Consider the following 16105-nt stretch of genomic DNA (forward strand, 5'->3'; position numbering starts at 1 on the left):
ATGCACTGTTACCACAACAGTCTGAAAATTTCCAGGCTCTTTGACTCTGCCAGGAGCCTCCTCTTTCCAAACCAAAGCCTTGGACAGTTCAAATCACAGCACGTTGCAGAAGAAGAGGTCCAGAGAACAGGCTTATCTATGACTCTTACACCAACATGTACAGCAGGGCCGCAATGTGATGGGAACACATCACAGGTCCCAGCTGGCATGATCTGCTGAACTCACTGGAGCTCTCCTCAGCAAGGCCCAAAATTAATCTTCCCCCAACATTGTTTTTCCATTCGTGTCTCATACGTGCAGTTCGAAGAGAAAGAGGCAGCCTCCACCTAATACTCAAAGCACATCAAGAATTCACGGAGAGAAGCAAGAGACTCGTGCCAAGCTACTCGGAGGACAGCGGGATTTGACAAGAGCTGCAGAGTTTGGTGGCACAGGCACCTGCAGGGTTTTTCATGAGAGCTTTTGCCCATGCTCTGACACATTACAGTCCATAGGGCTTTCCTTAGGTGGGAAACACCAGCTCTGGGCTCTGCCCACCAAAAGCCACGCTGTCTTTCAGACGACTGCTCCCCACCTCTGCAGCTCCAGGCTTGTGAAGAGCAAAAGAGACAGGGACCAGCTGTGAACCACGGCTTTACTAACAGCCTGGGGTTTGTCACTCGGATATCCTTTGATCTGTTACCTTTAAATTCAGCCTGAACTAAAATTGCCTGGCCTGTGAGATTCAACAGGGGCTGTCCCATGGGCTGGGACCCACAGAATCAGCCCCCCAGTTATGTGAACTTTAGTAAGTTTGCCCAAGAGGTCCGAGACTCACGTTAATGAGCACCCCTCGCCCAAGGGTGTGCATCAGCTACAGGCTGTCCCTCAGCGCTCACAGCAAGCGAGGGCCAAGGACACACGACTGAGCTGCCAAAAAGGCTGAGCCTTTGGGGTGCTGGAAGCGCCAGGGACTGAACCTTTGCTGGATTTAGAAAGCACTCAGTTGTTTCCTTGGAGCTAAGCAAGCACCTCCAAAATGTGCCCCGGAGAAGGACATCAGCTGCCTGCAGTGTGGTGGGTCGAGACAGCTCAGGTCTTTGCAGAAGGTGGCGTGTCCAGACACCATCAGGGCCCCGGTCTGCAGCCAGAGCACAGCACTGCCCGGGGCAAAGAGGCTCTTCCCCTGCCCCCCAGCACCACCACCCTCACCTGGGCCTCGAGCCTTGGGGGAATTTACCAGCTCAGAGAGCGGGGGCTTCACCGTCCCTTTGGAGGAGCCCACGCCACCCCCAGGCAAACACTGCACTGGTTTGAAATGGGTTGGACTGGGTTGGACTAGGTGGTTGGGTTGAACTAGATGATCTCCAGAGGTCCCTTCCAACCCCAGCCATTCTGTGAGCATTTGAAGAGTAATGGTCCCTTGAAGCAGAGGCTGGAGTCAGAAAGGTAGAAAGTCACTAAGAGATGAAACACCAAATCTTCAAACTGTGGGAAGGCAGGAGATACAAATCCAAGCAGGGAACTAAACGCAGCTCCCAGAGCCAAGGGAGATGCCCCACACCACATTCCCCATCACCCCGTCACAGCTCCATGCTGCAGCAGAACCCTGGCCTCAGTGTTAAAGATCAGGAATCTACGACACTTACCCCAGTTTTAGTGGCAAGAGCTGCCTAGAGAAAGGAAAGAAAATTGTCTTTAGAAATTCAGAAAAGGCAGGCAAGAACCACAAGAACCATGGTCAGAAAAGCAGGGCATGACCATTTAGTGCCAAAAAACGTCCAAGAAAAAAAAATGGGAGGATTAAACTTTATAAGAGATGCCAAAAAGTTGTTAAATAGATTAGCTCAAGAAAGTAGAGAAATGCGTCAAAAAGCAAGAACAGTTAAATCCAAACCCAAAGAAGAGTAAAGAAAATAATGCTGAAGTATTGCTTGTCTGGTACCTAAAGCAGCCAGTTTGCTTCTACAAGGGAAAAGCAGGCTGGAGCCTCAACATGTCAAGAAGAAATAAGCAATTGCAAGGGCAGCTCAAAAATAACCAGCACCAAAGAAATGCAAGAATCAAAACAAGAGCAAGAAAAGCACAAGGTAGAAAAGGGTCAAAATGAACAAGAGGGGGGAAAAAAAGGAGAAAAGGACGAAAAGCAAGGCTTAAAAGAGGCAAGGCGGGAAATGGCAGGTTTATTCCATTCTTTTAATGCTGCTTAAGAAGATCTGTGGGGTGTTGAAGGAGGGAGAAGATAGAGGGCATCTAAAGCACCTCTTGCAGGCTGCGCAGATTGAGCAGCCACATTAAAAAAATCTCATTTCCCCTTGAGCAGAATAATTTCAAGCCTTGCTTGTTCAAAAGTCGGGGAAAAGCCAAGCCCTGGGTGGGTGGGACCCAAACACGCGTCCAATGCAAAAAGTTGAGGGAAGAAAAAAATAAGTAACAAGAAGAAAGGGGGAGGAGGGAAAAAAAAATAATAAAGAAAGGAAGAAAACAGCAAGAACTTGTTTCAAAAGAGGGTCTTACTAATTTCTTGCCCGGTGTGTCGCCCAAGGCTGCGACAATGGCAAAGTACTGAATGACCCGCTTGGTGTTTACAGTCTTACCAGCACCAGATTCTCCGCTTAGAGTAACAGAAATACACAGATCAAGGACATGAGGCAAAGAACAGGCACAACTTCAACCAGACACCCTGCCAACCTGCCACCCGCTCATCGTGCTGGAGGGAGAAGCAAAGTATCGGAGGGACGGGGATGCCGGCACTATCAATCCCCTCCAGCCTCAGGGTGTACGTGCTCGTCTCTGGGGCTTCTCTTTGGAGCAAAACCCAGCTCCATCATCACAAGCTCAGGCTCTGCCTCCTTGCAGGTGCCGTGGGGGCTCAGCTGCCCAACACAGATATGGCAGGAGGTGCTGGCGCCCATCAGGGCCATACGGCCCTGGCCCCGGGGTTTCAGCTGTTCAGGCTCAGCGGGAATTGGCCTCTCCTGCTGCGGCCGGGCAGCTCCAGCTCACCCGCGTTGTTGGGGTGCTTGGAGCTGGCAGCAGCACCGTGCCGGGCTGAGTCCTGCCCGGGCGGGCGCGGGGACCAGCGTGCCCGGCGCAGGGTGTGGGCGGCCGGCGGCCCCCACTGAGCTCATCCCTGGAGTTAGCTGATCTGCCATTGTAATCCCAGATCACAAAGAGCCGGGGGGGGCCGGGGAGCAGGGCTTGGACACGCGCCAAGCATCTCTCAGCAGCCCCTGCCTTTCCTAATTAGGATATGGCTGAGGCTAAAAATGTCCGTGGGTCCTGGCAGCGGCGTAGGGTCCTTTAGAGTCCTTTATATAGCCCTTATCTATATGTCACTTGAAATCAACCTGGCCTACACCCTCCCACGTCACCCCCCTCCCCTGCGCCGCCCCTCCGGCCGCCATCGCCATCTCCCTCTGGCCTTGGCCTCCATCTCTCCTTCCCCCTCACTCCTCCTCGGACGCTGGTGGCCGGGGTGCCCCACGGCAGCTCCTGCAGCTGTCAGGGTGTGGGGGAGCCCACCGGGGGCTTTGTCACCTGGTGCGGCGGCAGGCTGGGCGGGAAGGGACGGGATGACAGCTGCTGGGGCAGGGGGAACATGGCCGGGGGGGCCTCCTGGGGCACAGGGTGCTGGCCCAGGGCTGCACAGGAGGGCAGCATGAGGGGATATTGACTGCTGGGCAGGGCAAGGGCATGGAAGGCACTTACGTGATGAGCATGGACTGGTTTTCGCGGTCTGGAAGAGAACGAGCAGGCGTTAGGCTGGTGCCACCCACCTCACCCCCTGGCCCAGGAGCCCAGACCCCCCAGGATGGGGGTCCCCGGGGCGAGGGCTTACTGCGCAGCATGTCGTTGTAAGCGTTGTCGGCGATGGAGTAGATGTGCGGGGGTGCCTCCGAGCGCCGCTTGCCCTTGTAGGCGGCCACCACGGGCGCAGTGTAGACGGGCAGCCACTTGTAGGGGTTGATGGTGACGCAGAAGAGCCCTGAGTAGGTCTGGGGGGGGAAAGGGGGTGGATGAGGGATGGAGGAGCCCTGATGTCCCTTCACCTCCCCACCCCAGGGGGTGACCCCTGGTGCCATCGGCTTACGTAGATCATCCAGTGGGAGTAGCGGCGCTTCAGGTTATAGAGCACAGAAGCCTCGTTGAGGTGTGTCAGCATGGCCATGTCCTCAATCATGTCGAACTTCGGGGGGTTCATTTGCTGCACCTCATCTTCCTTCACCACCCGCGTCTGCCAGAGGACACATCAGATGGACCCCAGCCCCTACCAAACACCCTCTCCCCCAAAAACCCACTGGGTGGGTGGACACAGTTGCAGCCCCATGCTGGGGACAGTGCCTGCTGTCCTCCTGACAGGGCTGCCTTCCATTTTGGGGTGATGGGGCCAGGGGAGCTCCACCAGCACCCCAGCCACAAAACCCACAAAGCCCAAGCCCATCCCCTCCCCAGGGACATGGGCAGTGGCCGAGCCCAGCAAAGAGGGTCCAAGCTGGGGGACACCAAAGTGTCACCCCACAACATGCTTAACACCCCTGTCCTGCGCTCTTCTTCGCATCCTAAAACCCCACAGCAGCACGGACTTCAGCTCGGAGACATCCCCGGTTATTCAGGCAAACAGCTGAAGCCTGTAGCCCAGCACTTAGAACTGGATTTACTTAATCCCAAGAAACCAAGTACTGGGGAGCTATTGCATTACATATCTGGCCTGAATGGAAGAAGTTTGATTTATCAAAGGGTCTTGTTAGTAAAGATTAAATGAAACCTTTCTAAGAGGTTTTTTTCACAGGTGAATGTGAAGTGAGTGGTCCCAGAGAGTGTTAGGTGTTGAAAGCAGGAGGGTAGATAGAGGAGAAGGGTGGGGTTATGCCTCTTGAAACTGTTCCTGCTGGAAATACTGATCCAGGGAAGAGATAGAGTTCAAAATTTTGTAAATCCATGCCAAATTGCTACAAAAACCAGTTTCAAGAGGAAACAGCAAAAAAGGTTTGGAAAATGCCTTGTCTGCAGAAGCTGAAAATCTTCAACCCCAGCATTTTAAACACCAGAACAAACTTTTCAAGTTGACACCCCCTCCCCAACATCCTTTCTTTTGGGGTAGCAAAAATATTTTTTTTCTTTTTTTTCCAATTTCAGACAAAAATGTTTTCGAAACTTCGACACTTTTCAAAGACAATTATGAATATTTCTTCTAAATTCAGCAGACACGAGCACTTCTCAGTGCCGTGATGACTATCCAAGAAACAGCAATAACAAAGTCTACCATCTACTGCCTGGTCAGGTCCTTGTTCTGTTTCCCAGTTTTATACTGATGTTGCAGGGCCACGCAACACTCATCCCTGAGAAATTAATATTAATTAAGCTAATTTGCGGCTATTTCTACTGGATATTATCTTCACAAATATCAGCTGATCGTTGCTTTGTCTCCCTCCTGCTGCTGGAGAGCTGGAGCCCCACCAGACATAGCTGCTCCTACCCCTTTGCCCAGCACTTATTCTGCTGCATTTCTCAGCTAAAATGAGCAAGAATTGGCCAACTGGCCCCTTACCTCTTGTTTTGACCTTCGAGATGAGCCGGGCAGCGGTTCAGCATCGCACGGGGCTGTGCTGGAGCCGGTGCTGCCTTTGGGCAGATCTTCCAGCCCTACTGTCCCCCTGTCCCCTTCCGTCTGTCTCCCACAGCAAACTGTGCTTGCAAGCAAACCCTCGATGGGGGATCCTGAACTGTTGCCACTCTTGACAAGTAATTGGCCTACGTGTCCTGACACCCTGCGGTGTGTGTCCCCTCGGGGCACGGCTGATCTCAGCATGGAAGGGTTATCAGCAAGAGCTTGGATAGTTTCAAACATGATCTTATCACGCGTAACCCCCATCGGCACACGCTTGCTAGCCCTTGGAAAATGAAAGGTATTTTGCTTACCTCCTTATTTTTGGTTTCCACAGTGACTTTGCCACCAGAGCTTTCTTTGATTTCCACTTCGATATAAGCTTCTTTCTCATCCGGGATCCAAGCTCGCTTCTTTCCTAAAGGAGGAGAAAGAAGGGAAGGGAAGGGAAGGGAAGGGAAGGGAAGGGAAGGGAAGGGAAGGGAAGGGAAGGGAAGGGAAGGGAAGGGAAGGGAAGGGAAGGGAAGGGAAGGGAAGGGAAGGGAAGGGAAGGGAAGGGAAGGGAAGGGAAGGGAAGGGAAAGGGAAGGGAAAGGGAAAGGAAGGGAATATGACATGTAGGAAACCATTTGAAATTTTCAGCTGAAAGACACAAACACAGTTCAATAATGTGGAATGGCAATGATTCCTACACTCCAGTCACAGGAGCTGGGATTTCTTTGCCTTTTTCATTTTTGACAGCTGTTTAATTTGCCAAGGTCAACTTTAATGTGATAGAAGTCTGCTGTTTCATGTGTGCTTGCACTCAGATCATCGTGAAAAGAGAACGGTGAGAGAAAGCAAAACTGTCCTTGTTTGCCAAGCCCAGAGGAGCAAGTTGGGCCCTGCAGCCCCAAGCATGGTGAGCCGCGGTACAGCAGGGTGGCTGGCACAGAGCAGACACCTCCAGAATGAAACAGAACTGGGGAAGGCTTTGCCACCGGTCCCTCAGCCCTTCTGCCCCTGAGGGTCGGGGGAGAGGAGCAGCCACCTCCACTCACATCTCAGCAGACAAAGAGACAGTCAAAAATCTACTTTTCCAACTTCTGACATCTTCCTGTCCTCCAGGGTGATGGGGACAGCACCTGCAATACCACAGGTACCAGCACTGGCAAAGGGATGGGGATGCTCCGCAAAGAGAGCCATGGCCAAAGCTGCCCTGGGGCTGTGCCGAGAGCTGCCCTGGGGTCTTACCATCGAACGGGATTGTCTGAAGCTTCAGCTGCTCCGTGTAGCTTTTCCGGAGGTATTCAGCAGCCTCCCCAAACTCGCTCATGTCCAGCATAGACATCTTGCCCAGCTAGACAAAGACTTGGCAACAGCAAAGGAAAAGTGAAAGACACCTGAAAGCTGGAAGGAAGGAAGGGACAAAGAGTCAGTGCATGGGGAAAGCACTCGCCGCTGGGCTGCTAACCAAGAGGCCACCAAACAGGCTGTTACTTTTAGAGCGTGAGAGAAGACAGTGACAACAATACCAACTAATAATAACCATAATAACATGACAATTACTAAACACTTGTCCTTCTGCTGCTATCAGCCCCGCACTGCAAGTGCCAGCTGGATGAGCCAGCATCACTTTGGTGTCAAAATCCACATTTGGATTTTAGGCATCATCACAGATCATCAATGACACCCTTTCTCTTGATAAACTCAGCTAAAAACTATCCCACCCTACAGATCTTTTGGAGCCCAGATCCCTGCACAAAACCTCCACAAAAAACCTGGCTTTATGTTGCAGAGCAGTATTGCAGGAAGATAAAAAGCAAGACTGGAGGTTTTATCCCTGGGAAGACCCCTTCTAGAAGACCGCTGCGACAGCTGCTTGGAAAAGCACGTTTATGAAAGCGCTTTCTAATATCCATCTAAAGTTGTATCCCACAGCAGAGCTCCAAAGCACCGCAGCTATCGCGAACGCAGCCACCGCTGGTAACCAGCAACTTGGCAAAGCGCACAGACCGCAGCAAAAACGCTCTCAATCCAGGTCTGTCCCACCCTCTCCTGTGCCACCAGTCAGTCCCTGTCCTCCGGGAACATCCACCCTGCCGAGGTGAAGCGGGTTAGTAGCAGAGGACAAGCGTGCACACAGACATGCTCTTTCTTACTAACCTTGGCGATAGGACTGAGTGGCTGTGTGCGTGCAGCAAAGCCCCTTTTTATTGTGTCTGTCAAGGTCAGAGTGGGAAAAGATATGTCAGAAATTCCCATGTGTCATGTCCACACAGCTCCATTGGTGCTGCTGTCCCACTGCCTGGAGAGACACAAAAGGCAAACTTCGCTTTTATCTCTCTGCAAATGCAGCCTGGTTATTTTTATTCCTGTATTGTCAGGCGAGTACAAAGGCAGAGTGAGAAGCAGGGCAGGCAGCGCAGCTCTCCCAGCTCTCCCAGCCTGCCCGGCCAGCAGCAGAGGAACAAGAACTTCACCATTTCCTCCTGCACCTGAGCGATCCGTCCTCCTGCTCCTTCCCTGCACCCCGCCAGGAGAGCCGCTGCCTGCTGGGGTGTGTGCAGGCACCGGTGTGCAGCATCCCAGCCCCTCGCCCTGCTCCGGTTCAGCCTCTCCCTGACCACACTGCCCAAGAGTGGAGACCAGGGAAGGAGCTTGGGGGTTCGACCTCTGCTACTCTCCTCTTTCTTCTCAAAGGGCTCGGCTTGTTTCCCAAGCACACTGGCCGCTGCCTATTTAACATCAAACCTCACAAACATCAGGATTTTATTTTCTGGTTTTGTCAGGGGGGTCTGATGCTCCCCAGAGCCGTAGCAGCAGGTGGGCTCGAGCTCCCTGCTCTATCTCGCTGATGTGGGTGGACTCTGCCCTTGGCGAGCTCTGCCCAGCAGTAAAACCCCAGGTCCTGCTCCCAGAGCTCGTTCGCCTTGACTTGGGAGCTCGGTTCATGGCTAGAACAGATGAGTGATCTCTCTACAGAGAACCTTCTGGGTGTCCTCCACACCATTTCACCAGGGCAGCACCCAAAGGCACCATTGTACAATGTGATCGCAGCCCAGAGCACCCCACTGTCCCGGCAGCATGACCACGGGCTGCGTGACATGGGAACAGGACCTGGGGGACACAGCCAGACCCATATCTGTGCCATGGGGATTTCTGTGCCCGGCTCAAGGAAAAGCCATTTTACTTGCTGATATCTGAAGTGAGGTTTCTGCCCCTGTGCTGGCCACGTTGCTGCCTCCCACCTCCTTTCTTTGCCTTTGCTTTGGTGCATTGAAAAAACAAAGCAGGCCTGGCTGGTTTTTTGTACCCCATCACCTCCTGCCCACACCAAGCCAGGGAAGGACCATCATGTACCGTCCCTTGGGGAAAGGGCCCTGCAGAGCAGCCCAGGATTGCAGCCGGGAAGTTCATGCCCTGATGGGGTGGGCTACAGCCGTTCAGCCCCCAGGGAACATGGACAGTCCTCTCTGCAGCACTGCTCTGCTCCTTCCCTGACACAAAGCCACTCTGTGTGCCCCATGGGAACAGGGACACTTGTGGGCTGCTTGGATTCAATGCAGGCTCATGTGAAATGAGCTGCAGCCACCTCCAGAGCTGGAAATCAGCCTAACCAGGGCTGGCTGACTTGGGACCCACGTGCATGTTCAGGGACAGGTAGCATCTGGCCCCCCTCGGCAGTACGAATAGCTGCATTCCCCATCATCAGCCAACGAAGGTCTCTCGGTGCTTCTTGGCTCCTCAGTTGTGTGGTCATGTCCTAGGGACACAGAAATTAGAAATAACCCCACCAAGATGATGCTGGAGAACCAAGGCCCATGGCTGCAGGGTTTTGCCATTCCCCATTCACTACCCCTTGCGCTTCAAAGAGACTTGGGGTTGTTGTATCCTCCCGAGAGAAGGGGAAACTGAGGCACGGGGTGATTAAGGATTAGCTGCACAGTGTTGTGCCCAGTCTGTATGTGGCGTGGCCTCCACCATGGCCAGAATAGCATCACTGGGAGCTGCTTTGGGAATGCGGCTTCAGCCTGGGCACACAGCCCAGGTTGCAGATTTTTTCAGCCACAGGACCTGCCCGGAACCTAAGCCAGGTGCTGGAGGGGGTTTCTGCTTTCTAGTGGTACTCAGTCCTTCCATCCACCACACAGGCAGGGTTTGCTACTGCACTCGTGAACTTGGGTTCCCGGTGCCATCTCCCCCACATCCCTGTGACAGGGGGTCCCTCCGCCTTCCCACCCTGCTCTGGAGTGAACTCTGGGAGACTCATGGCATGGAGGACGACTCCAGACCTGTCCCCTGAGGGGATGGCTCAGCTCAGGGATGGGTTGATGTTGCCTTCATTGACTGCACGGTGCAATGTAAGGGCATTGTGTGGTGCCAGTCTCCCCTGTGAATTAAAATGCTCCCACAGAGGGGACTCTATAGCATGAACAGGGTGACTTTGAGCACATCAGGATAAAACAGGGCAAGCCCCCACCTCCATGTCCCACGTGGGTACTCTCTCACCAGGTTGCTGGTCAGAAGCTCAGGTACTCATCAGGATTTGGCAGCAGCTGGTGTGGAGCTGGACTCTGCATATGTGTCTACTGCAACTCCCCTGGGGAGACCCTCGGGGAGACACCATTGCTGAGACCCCTCCTGACCACGGTGTGACAGAGGTGCTCAACCTTGCCAAGATGGCAGAGTTTCAGTGTCCCGAAGAGCCATGGGTGCTGGTGGACCACAGGTCCCTCTGAGGTTACCCTGGTGGTCTCCTGCCTCTCTGCCCTGAGCTTGGAGTCAGGTTTCCACCCACACCCTGGAGGGACCCAAGGCCTTTGGTGGGTCTGGTGCCAAGTACCTTTGCCATGAGCATCCCAGCAGTGGGATGAGCTCTTGGCCCAGATCTACCAGCTGGCCCAGCCTCACACATTCTTCTCAGGGCACGTGCCCTCCCCACGCTCTGCTCACCCCCTCCCCTGCCTTCTCTTTAAAGCGATTTTATTTTCGGAGATTCCTTCTGCAGTTCCTTCTGTTCGCCCTAGTTTCTCTCCCTCTTTGAAGAGGTTCCAGCAGGATCCATCAAAGGCCAAGCAGATCTGTAGAAGGGGAAATATGGAATGGTCGCTCCAGCAGCTGCTTGAACCGCAGTTCCGCCGAGTTTGGATGTTTTCATCTCTGGCATTTGTGATGTGGTTTTCAGGGTGGTAGGAAGCTCATCCTCATATTGCTGTCGAGGCCTGAGCTGTGCCCTGCTCGGACAGGTGTGACAGGGCATCTTCAGTGGGGCAGTGGCTGCAGAGGGCTCCTGTGGACCTCCCATAAAAAACCCCATGCACAACAAGGAGCCCATGGATTTAACTGGAGCAGAGAGCAGTTTGCCTGAGGTTGCTGTTGCCCAAATAGCCTGCCTGAGTGTCCCACCAGCCCTGCATGACCATTCTCAGCGGTGGGAGCATCTCCTTTGACCATTGAGGCAACCCTGTTATTCCCCCATAAGCTCTGTGCTTGATGTTGGCCTCCCATGAGATGATGGCAGAGGATGGAGCTCATCAGCCATGTCCCCAAGGGCTGCACAAGCCTCTCCCCGTGGGACAGGACACCACCAGCACTGACTTGTGGAGCTGCCCCTTCCGTGAGCATTTTGTGGTCAGATCATCTCCTACCCAGCCCTGGAGAGCCAGGAGGGTGCCAGGGCCTCAGCCATCCTCTCCAGACAAATCCCCCAGCTGCTCCCTGACCCCTAGGAGGAATGTTTCCCATTAGCAGGCTCTGATAAGTGGCAGGAAGGAGAATTACTCTACGTGTCAGGCAGTTCGCTAGAGGTTTCCACACTTAACATATCACCGCTATCAGCTCCCTGAAATGCACTGGAGGGGAGTGTGAAGGCGGCTGATTAGATAAAGACAATCTGCAGAGGGGCTATTTCAGGCATATTTCCATCCAATGAGAATGTCTGCTCACAGTGAGAGAGGCAGAGGTGACAGGCCAGCGCCGCCAGCCCAACAGTGTCCCTCTGGCTCAGCCTGGCCATGCAAGGCTCCCTCCAAAGCAAACCCCTAAATCTCCACATCCCTATCCCACCAGAGCGAGAGAGACAGCGGCCACCACCACAGCACAGCTTCCCCAAAGGGCAGATGCTCCCGTGGGGCTTGGGATGGGGTTGGCACTGGATCCCCCATCTCACAGCTCCCTGGGCACTTCCCAGCATGAGTGCCCTGCTGCCTGAACTGTTTGTCAGGCATTGGAACAGGCTGCCCAGGGCAGTGCTGGAGTCACCATCCCTGGAGGGGTTGGACAGGCGGAGATGAGGTTCTCAGAGACATGGAGTAGTGCCAGAGTTGGGTTAACTGTTGGACTTGATGATCTTGAGGGTCTCTTCCAACAAAATGATTCTGTGACGAGCCAACCCTAGAGACAGTGCTGATCCCCCTGTCCTGAGCTCTCTGTCCTTTGGCAGGGGGTGAAGTGTTGCCTCTATAACTCTTCAAGAATATGCATGAAGCTGCTGCCATGAGCTCCTCAGTGCAGTGATCCACACCTCAGCATGGCTTGAGGCTCGGGCAGTGTGGGCACGCTGGTGGCTGAGCCTTCAGGCATTGCCCTGACACTGCCTGCAGAGAGGCTCCAAGCTGAGGATCAGGATTGAGAAGGCACCTGAAAAAGACGTGACATGAGAAGTTAGCGCCTGGAGTTAGCAAGCAAGGTGCTAGGAAGTTGACATATGGGCATGGAGATAGTGAGATTGCCTGGAGACTGGGAAAACCGGAGGAATTTTGTTTGTTCACTTTGAATTTACCAGCTTTGAGTTTCAAGAGGTTTTCTTCTGGGGATTGCCACCATAGTACTTCTGTTTAGGAATTAAGGTTGTACTGAACACTGCAAAAACCTACAGGAATGTGTGAGCCGTCTGTAAAGATGTTCGAGGTTTGGGCAATGCACTTCAAAACAACGAGAGACAAGAGAATCTCGCCCAGTTCATTTGAATACTTAATAGCATCTTAATTGCAGCCGGCCTGCTGGGACAGACCCTGGCACACACCAGCCTTTGGAAATCATGATCAGGAGCTGCTTGAACACTGCAAGGGAGGCACAGGTCAGAACCAGAGCTGGGTCGCAGTTCTGCCAGTCCGTGTGCAGGATCTGTCCCTGCAGTGCCTTAGCTGCTCTGGTTTTGCACCAGTTTTGATCTGCTTTGAGATCTGGAGCACAAGGTTGGGTAGAGTCCTGCACACCCACCAAGCCTGCACAACCAGCCCCGTGCAGAGCATCGGTTCCTGGGATGATCCCATCACAGCCCTCTGCTCTCTCCATTCCTCCTGCTCCTTCTCCTTCCCTCCATAGGAAACCAGACCAGGGTGGTGTTGAGGACATAAACTGTTGGAAGTGGCCACACAGGGCTGCTTGGCTTTAGCAGTTGTTTCCTTGGCCTGATGAAGGTCATGGCTCTGCTCCCCTGGCCCATCGACCCAGCATTCTGCTCACGACGGGCTCAGACGCTGCTCGGCTGGTCCTCCCCACTGCACTTGGCCACCAAGCCTCGCAGTAGATCGAGCTCAGTCTATCTCATGACAAGGGACAATTGTTCAGGATGGAGTGTCAGCAGACGTGGGAGTTCTTCATGGGATCTGGTAGGCTCGGACCTTCCTCAAGACCGGCTGTCACCTAGAAAGGAGCACTATTCCTGCATGTCCCCACATCACGACAGGAGACCTTCTCACCTCACTGTGGCCCATCAGACAAGATGGGCTTTTCTTTCTCCAAACTGCAGTGAATATCTGATTCCAGCTTTCCAGTCTCTAGTCTGGATGTGCCCTGGTGGGATGCCACCTTGCAAACAGTAGCTTTCCCTTACAAGATGTCCCCCTTCCCCAGGCAAGATTCTGCCTTGTGGCGTTTGGGCTCAAGGGTTACCTTGAGCACCTCGGTGCCGCAGCTGAGCTGGACACACACACACATATGAGGGGAATAAACCTCCTTAAAAGCTCCCCCAGGAAGCACATCCTGGTGCTGGAGGGACCCTGGGACCAGCTGCTGGGTCCATGACCAGCCAGCGTGGTGGCTGCTGGGCAGAAGAGCATCAGCATCCACGGCTGGTCCCAGCCCGGTGCTGCAGGAGCTTGGGCACAGCTCAGGGCAGCGAAGGTGCAGCCAAAGGCAGGTTCAGCACGGCAGCTTCATTTTCCAGCAGCTGGCCCCACAGCCTGGCTCGCTGCTATTTATACCTCACTCCACGGCCACTTCACGGCACAGAAAGGCCTGGTGGAAAAGCGAAGGAAGTGAATTTGCTTTTGGGGAAGAAATGACACTACCCATTTATAAATAACCTGGGTTTCATTGATCTTGTAGATGCTCTCTTGGCAGAGAGTCCAATGTCGTCGCCCCAGCAATGCAGACAATACTTGGGTATTGTTTTATTCTCAGTTACAGGGAAAAGGACAGCACCAGCTGCCTTTCTATCTTTAGCCCATGAGAGCACCCTTCAATTGTTCTGCACTTCAAACAATAGGCACACGTGTGGGGGATTTAAGATTGCTGGCCTTACCAGAGCATTTCGCATCAAAATGCAGCCTTAGAGACAATAGATTTCTTTCATGCCCTGGCTGAAGCTGGTATTTATATGACAGAGAAACCAGGGTGCAAGAGCTCCATCTTGTTTTTCTTGTGCATGATGGGCCAGGGGGACGTTTGGGTCCCCGGGGAGCCCTCTGAACTCTCTTTCCACAAAAATAACCCCATTGTTCTCTCTGCCTTTGGCTGGTGCCGAACATCACATCATCCCCTCTGCTCACACAGGCAAGTTAATGGCTTTGGCACCACGCTATTGCAAAAACAATCTTCTGCATTAATGCAGAAATATTGCGAGATACAACAGCATTGGCCAAAACCTCAGACTTGGTTATGTTGGTTTTGAAGCAAGGGAGATTTGGGGGATGATTTTTGCCCCGTGCACCCACATCCAATAGATGAGCGATGCTTTGCAGGTGCAGACGGGCAGCCCAGCTCTGCAACCGGCCCGTCAGCTGCTGTGTATCAAATGCCCCTGCATAACTCGGCAGCATCGTGGGCTGATGATCTGCCTGCTTTGTGGTGGCTCTGCCGGTGCCCTCGGAGCCTCTGCCCGCTGTGGCCGGGGTACCTGGGCTGTGCCGGGGACATCCCGGGTGTTGGACGTGGCTGCGTGGGGACAGATCTGCCACAACGCTCCCGTTCACACGTCCGTCCCTCACGAACGAGAGGAGCAGGGTCATGTTAGAAGTATTTATTCCGCCCCGTTGTGGCCGATGTTGTATTGAGTTTCAATTGTCTGAGCCCCGCGCAGCCTTTGAAAGGGGACGCGACATCCCGAAGCCACAAAGGCTCTTTAACAGCCAGAGGAGAGGTTTACAAGTATAAAGTACTTTTCTTTAAACTTTGGGGGACTCTATTTTTAGCAAATAAAGATAATGTCCCAGTTGCTGTTGTTCATCTTTTGTTGCATGGAACATGCCAAATACTTACCGTGTCTGCCATATTTTTTTATCATTTAACCTTCTCTGAGCCGCATTGCGGTTCTCTCAGGCTGTAACAGAGATTATGGGCTATTTGCATGTTCAAATCCTTCCCGGGCTACTGGATTCCTTTGAAAAGATCTCATTTTCCAGACTGAATTTGGAAAAGAGAAAGAAAAGGCAAGCCAGAGCTCTCTATAAAAAGTTTTCCCAGTCAGAGCAGGGTGCATTTGTTCCGGGAGCTCCCAAGGACAGGGCAGTTCTTTTTTCCAGCTTACTTGCAATGAAATGGGACCATTTTTTGCAATGTTTTGCTTAGAAATTCGAGCTTTTCGTGCACTTCCTCAGCCTCTCGGAGCAAATGGAGAGGGGAATCAGGACCCTGTTGGGACCAAGGACTGAGAAGGGAAATGCTTCTGTTTGAGTGAACTCTGTCGTTCTGCGTTGTGACCAAACTCTGGTGGATTTGAGTTTGTCTCTATAAATCCATAAAATTATTGATGTTCAGAGAGGACATGATCTCACCAAGTGTTGGTGATGGATCCATTGTGCAGAACAACCCTAGTGAGCCCCAAACTGTTCCTCAGCCTGCAGGCATAGGCAAAATTGAAGCCCTGTGCCCACTCCATCCTTGCAACCACGGTGACACAATGCAGCCCTTGCTTTCCAGCAGGAGCAACCAAACCAGCGCTGGTTCCCCAGCTGCCCACGTCCCCACGGGATGTAGCACCTACACCAGGGGGAAGCCTGAGCCTTGACCAGCGCCCCGCAGCCCTGCCGCACAGCATGGGGCACCTTTGGCTCCCCCACCAAGGCTCTCCTGGAGCCTGTGCGGTGCCGCGGGTGTTGTGTCCCTTCTTGGGGGGGTGACATGGTTATGGCTGAGAATGACGTAAGAGGCTCTGAGCTGTTCCCGCCTCAGCTCGGCGCTGAGCAGCACGGCCCCTGCTGGTTTACACCAGTGTGACCCCGCACCGCCCGCTCCCCGAGCCCCACGGGGTGTCCGGAGCTCCCGCCAGCGCTCCTCCCTCCCTCCTGACGTCACGGCAAGACGTCACACCTCC

General features: G+C 53.5%; 1 protein-coding gene across 1 annotated transcript in view; it reads right to left on the reverse strand.

The window, feature by feature from the left end:
- MYH7B (myosin heavy chain 7B) overlaps positions 1 to 7755 on the reverse strand; it is a 29075-nt gene extending 21320 nt beyond the window's left edge. Inside the window, exons 1-8 of the mRNA XM_065849542.2 lie at positions 7732 to 7755; positions 6820 to 6975; positions 5902 to 6005; positions 4073 to 4216; positions 3821 to 3977; positions 3691 to 3718; positions 2497 to 2593; positions 1629 to 1652 (exon numbers count right to left, since the gene is read on the reverse strand). Coding sequence (XP_065705614.2) covers positions 1629 to 1652; positions 2497 to 2593; positions 3691 to 3718; positions 3821 to 3977; positions 4073 to 4216; positions 5902 to 6005; positions 6820 to 6916 — 651 coding nt within the window. The 5' untranslated portion in view covers positions 6917 to 6975; positions 7732 to 7755. The remainder of the gene's footprint in view (positions 1 to 1628; positions 1653 to 2496; positions 2594 to 3690; positions 3719 to 3820; positions 3978 to 4072; positions 4217 to 5901; positions 6006 to 6819; positions 6976 to 7731) is intronic.
- Between the last annotated feature and the right edge of the window lie 8350 nt (positions 7756 to 16105).

Source organism: Patagioenas fasciata, chromosome 16, assembly GCF_037038585.1.
Source record: "Patagioenas fasciata isolate bPatFas1 chromosome 16, bPatFas1.hap1, whole genome shotgun sequence".
NCBI lineage: Eukaryota > Metazoa > Chordata > Aves > Columbiformes > Columbidae > Patagioenas > Patagioenas fasciata.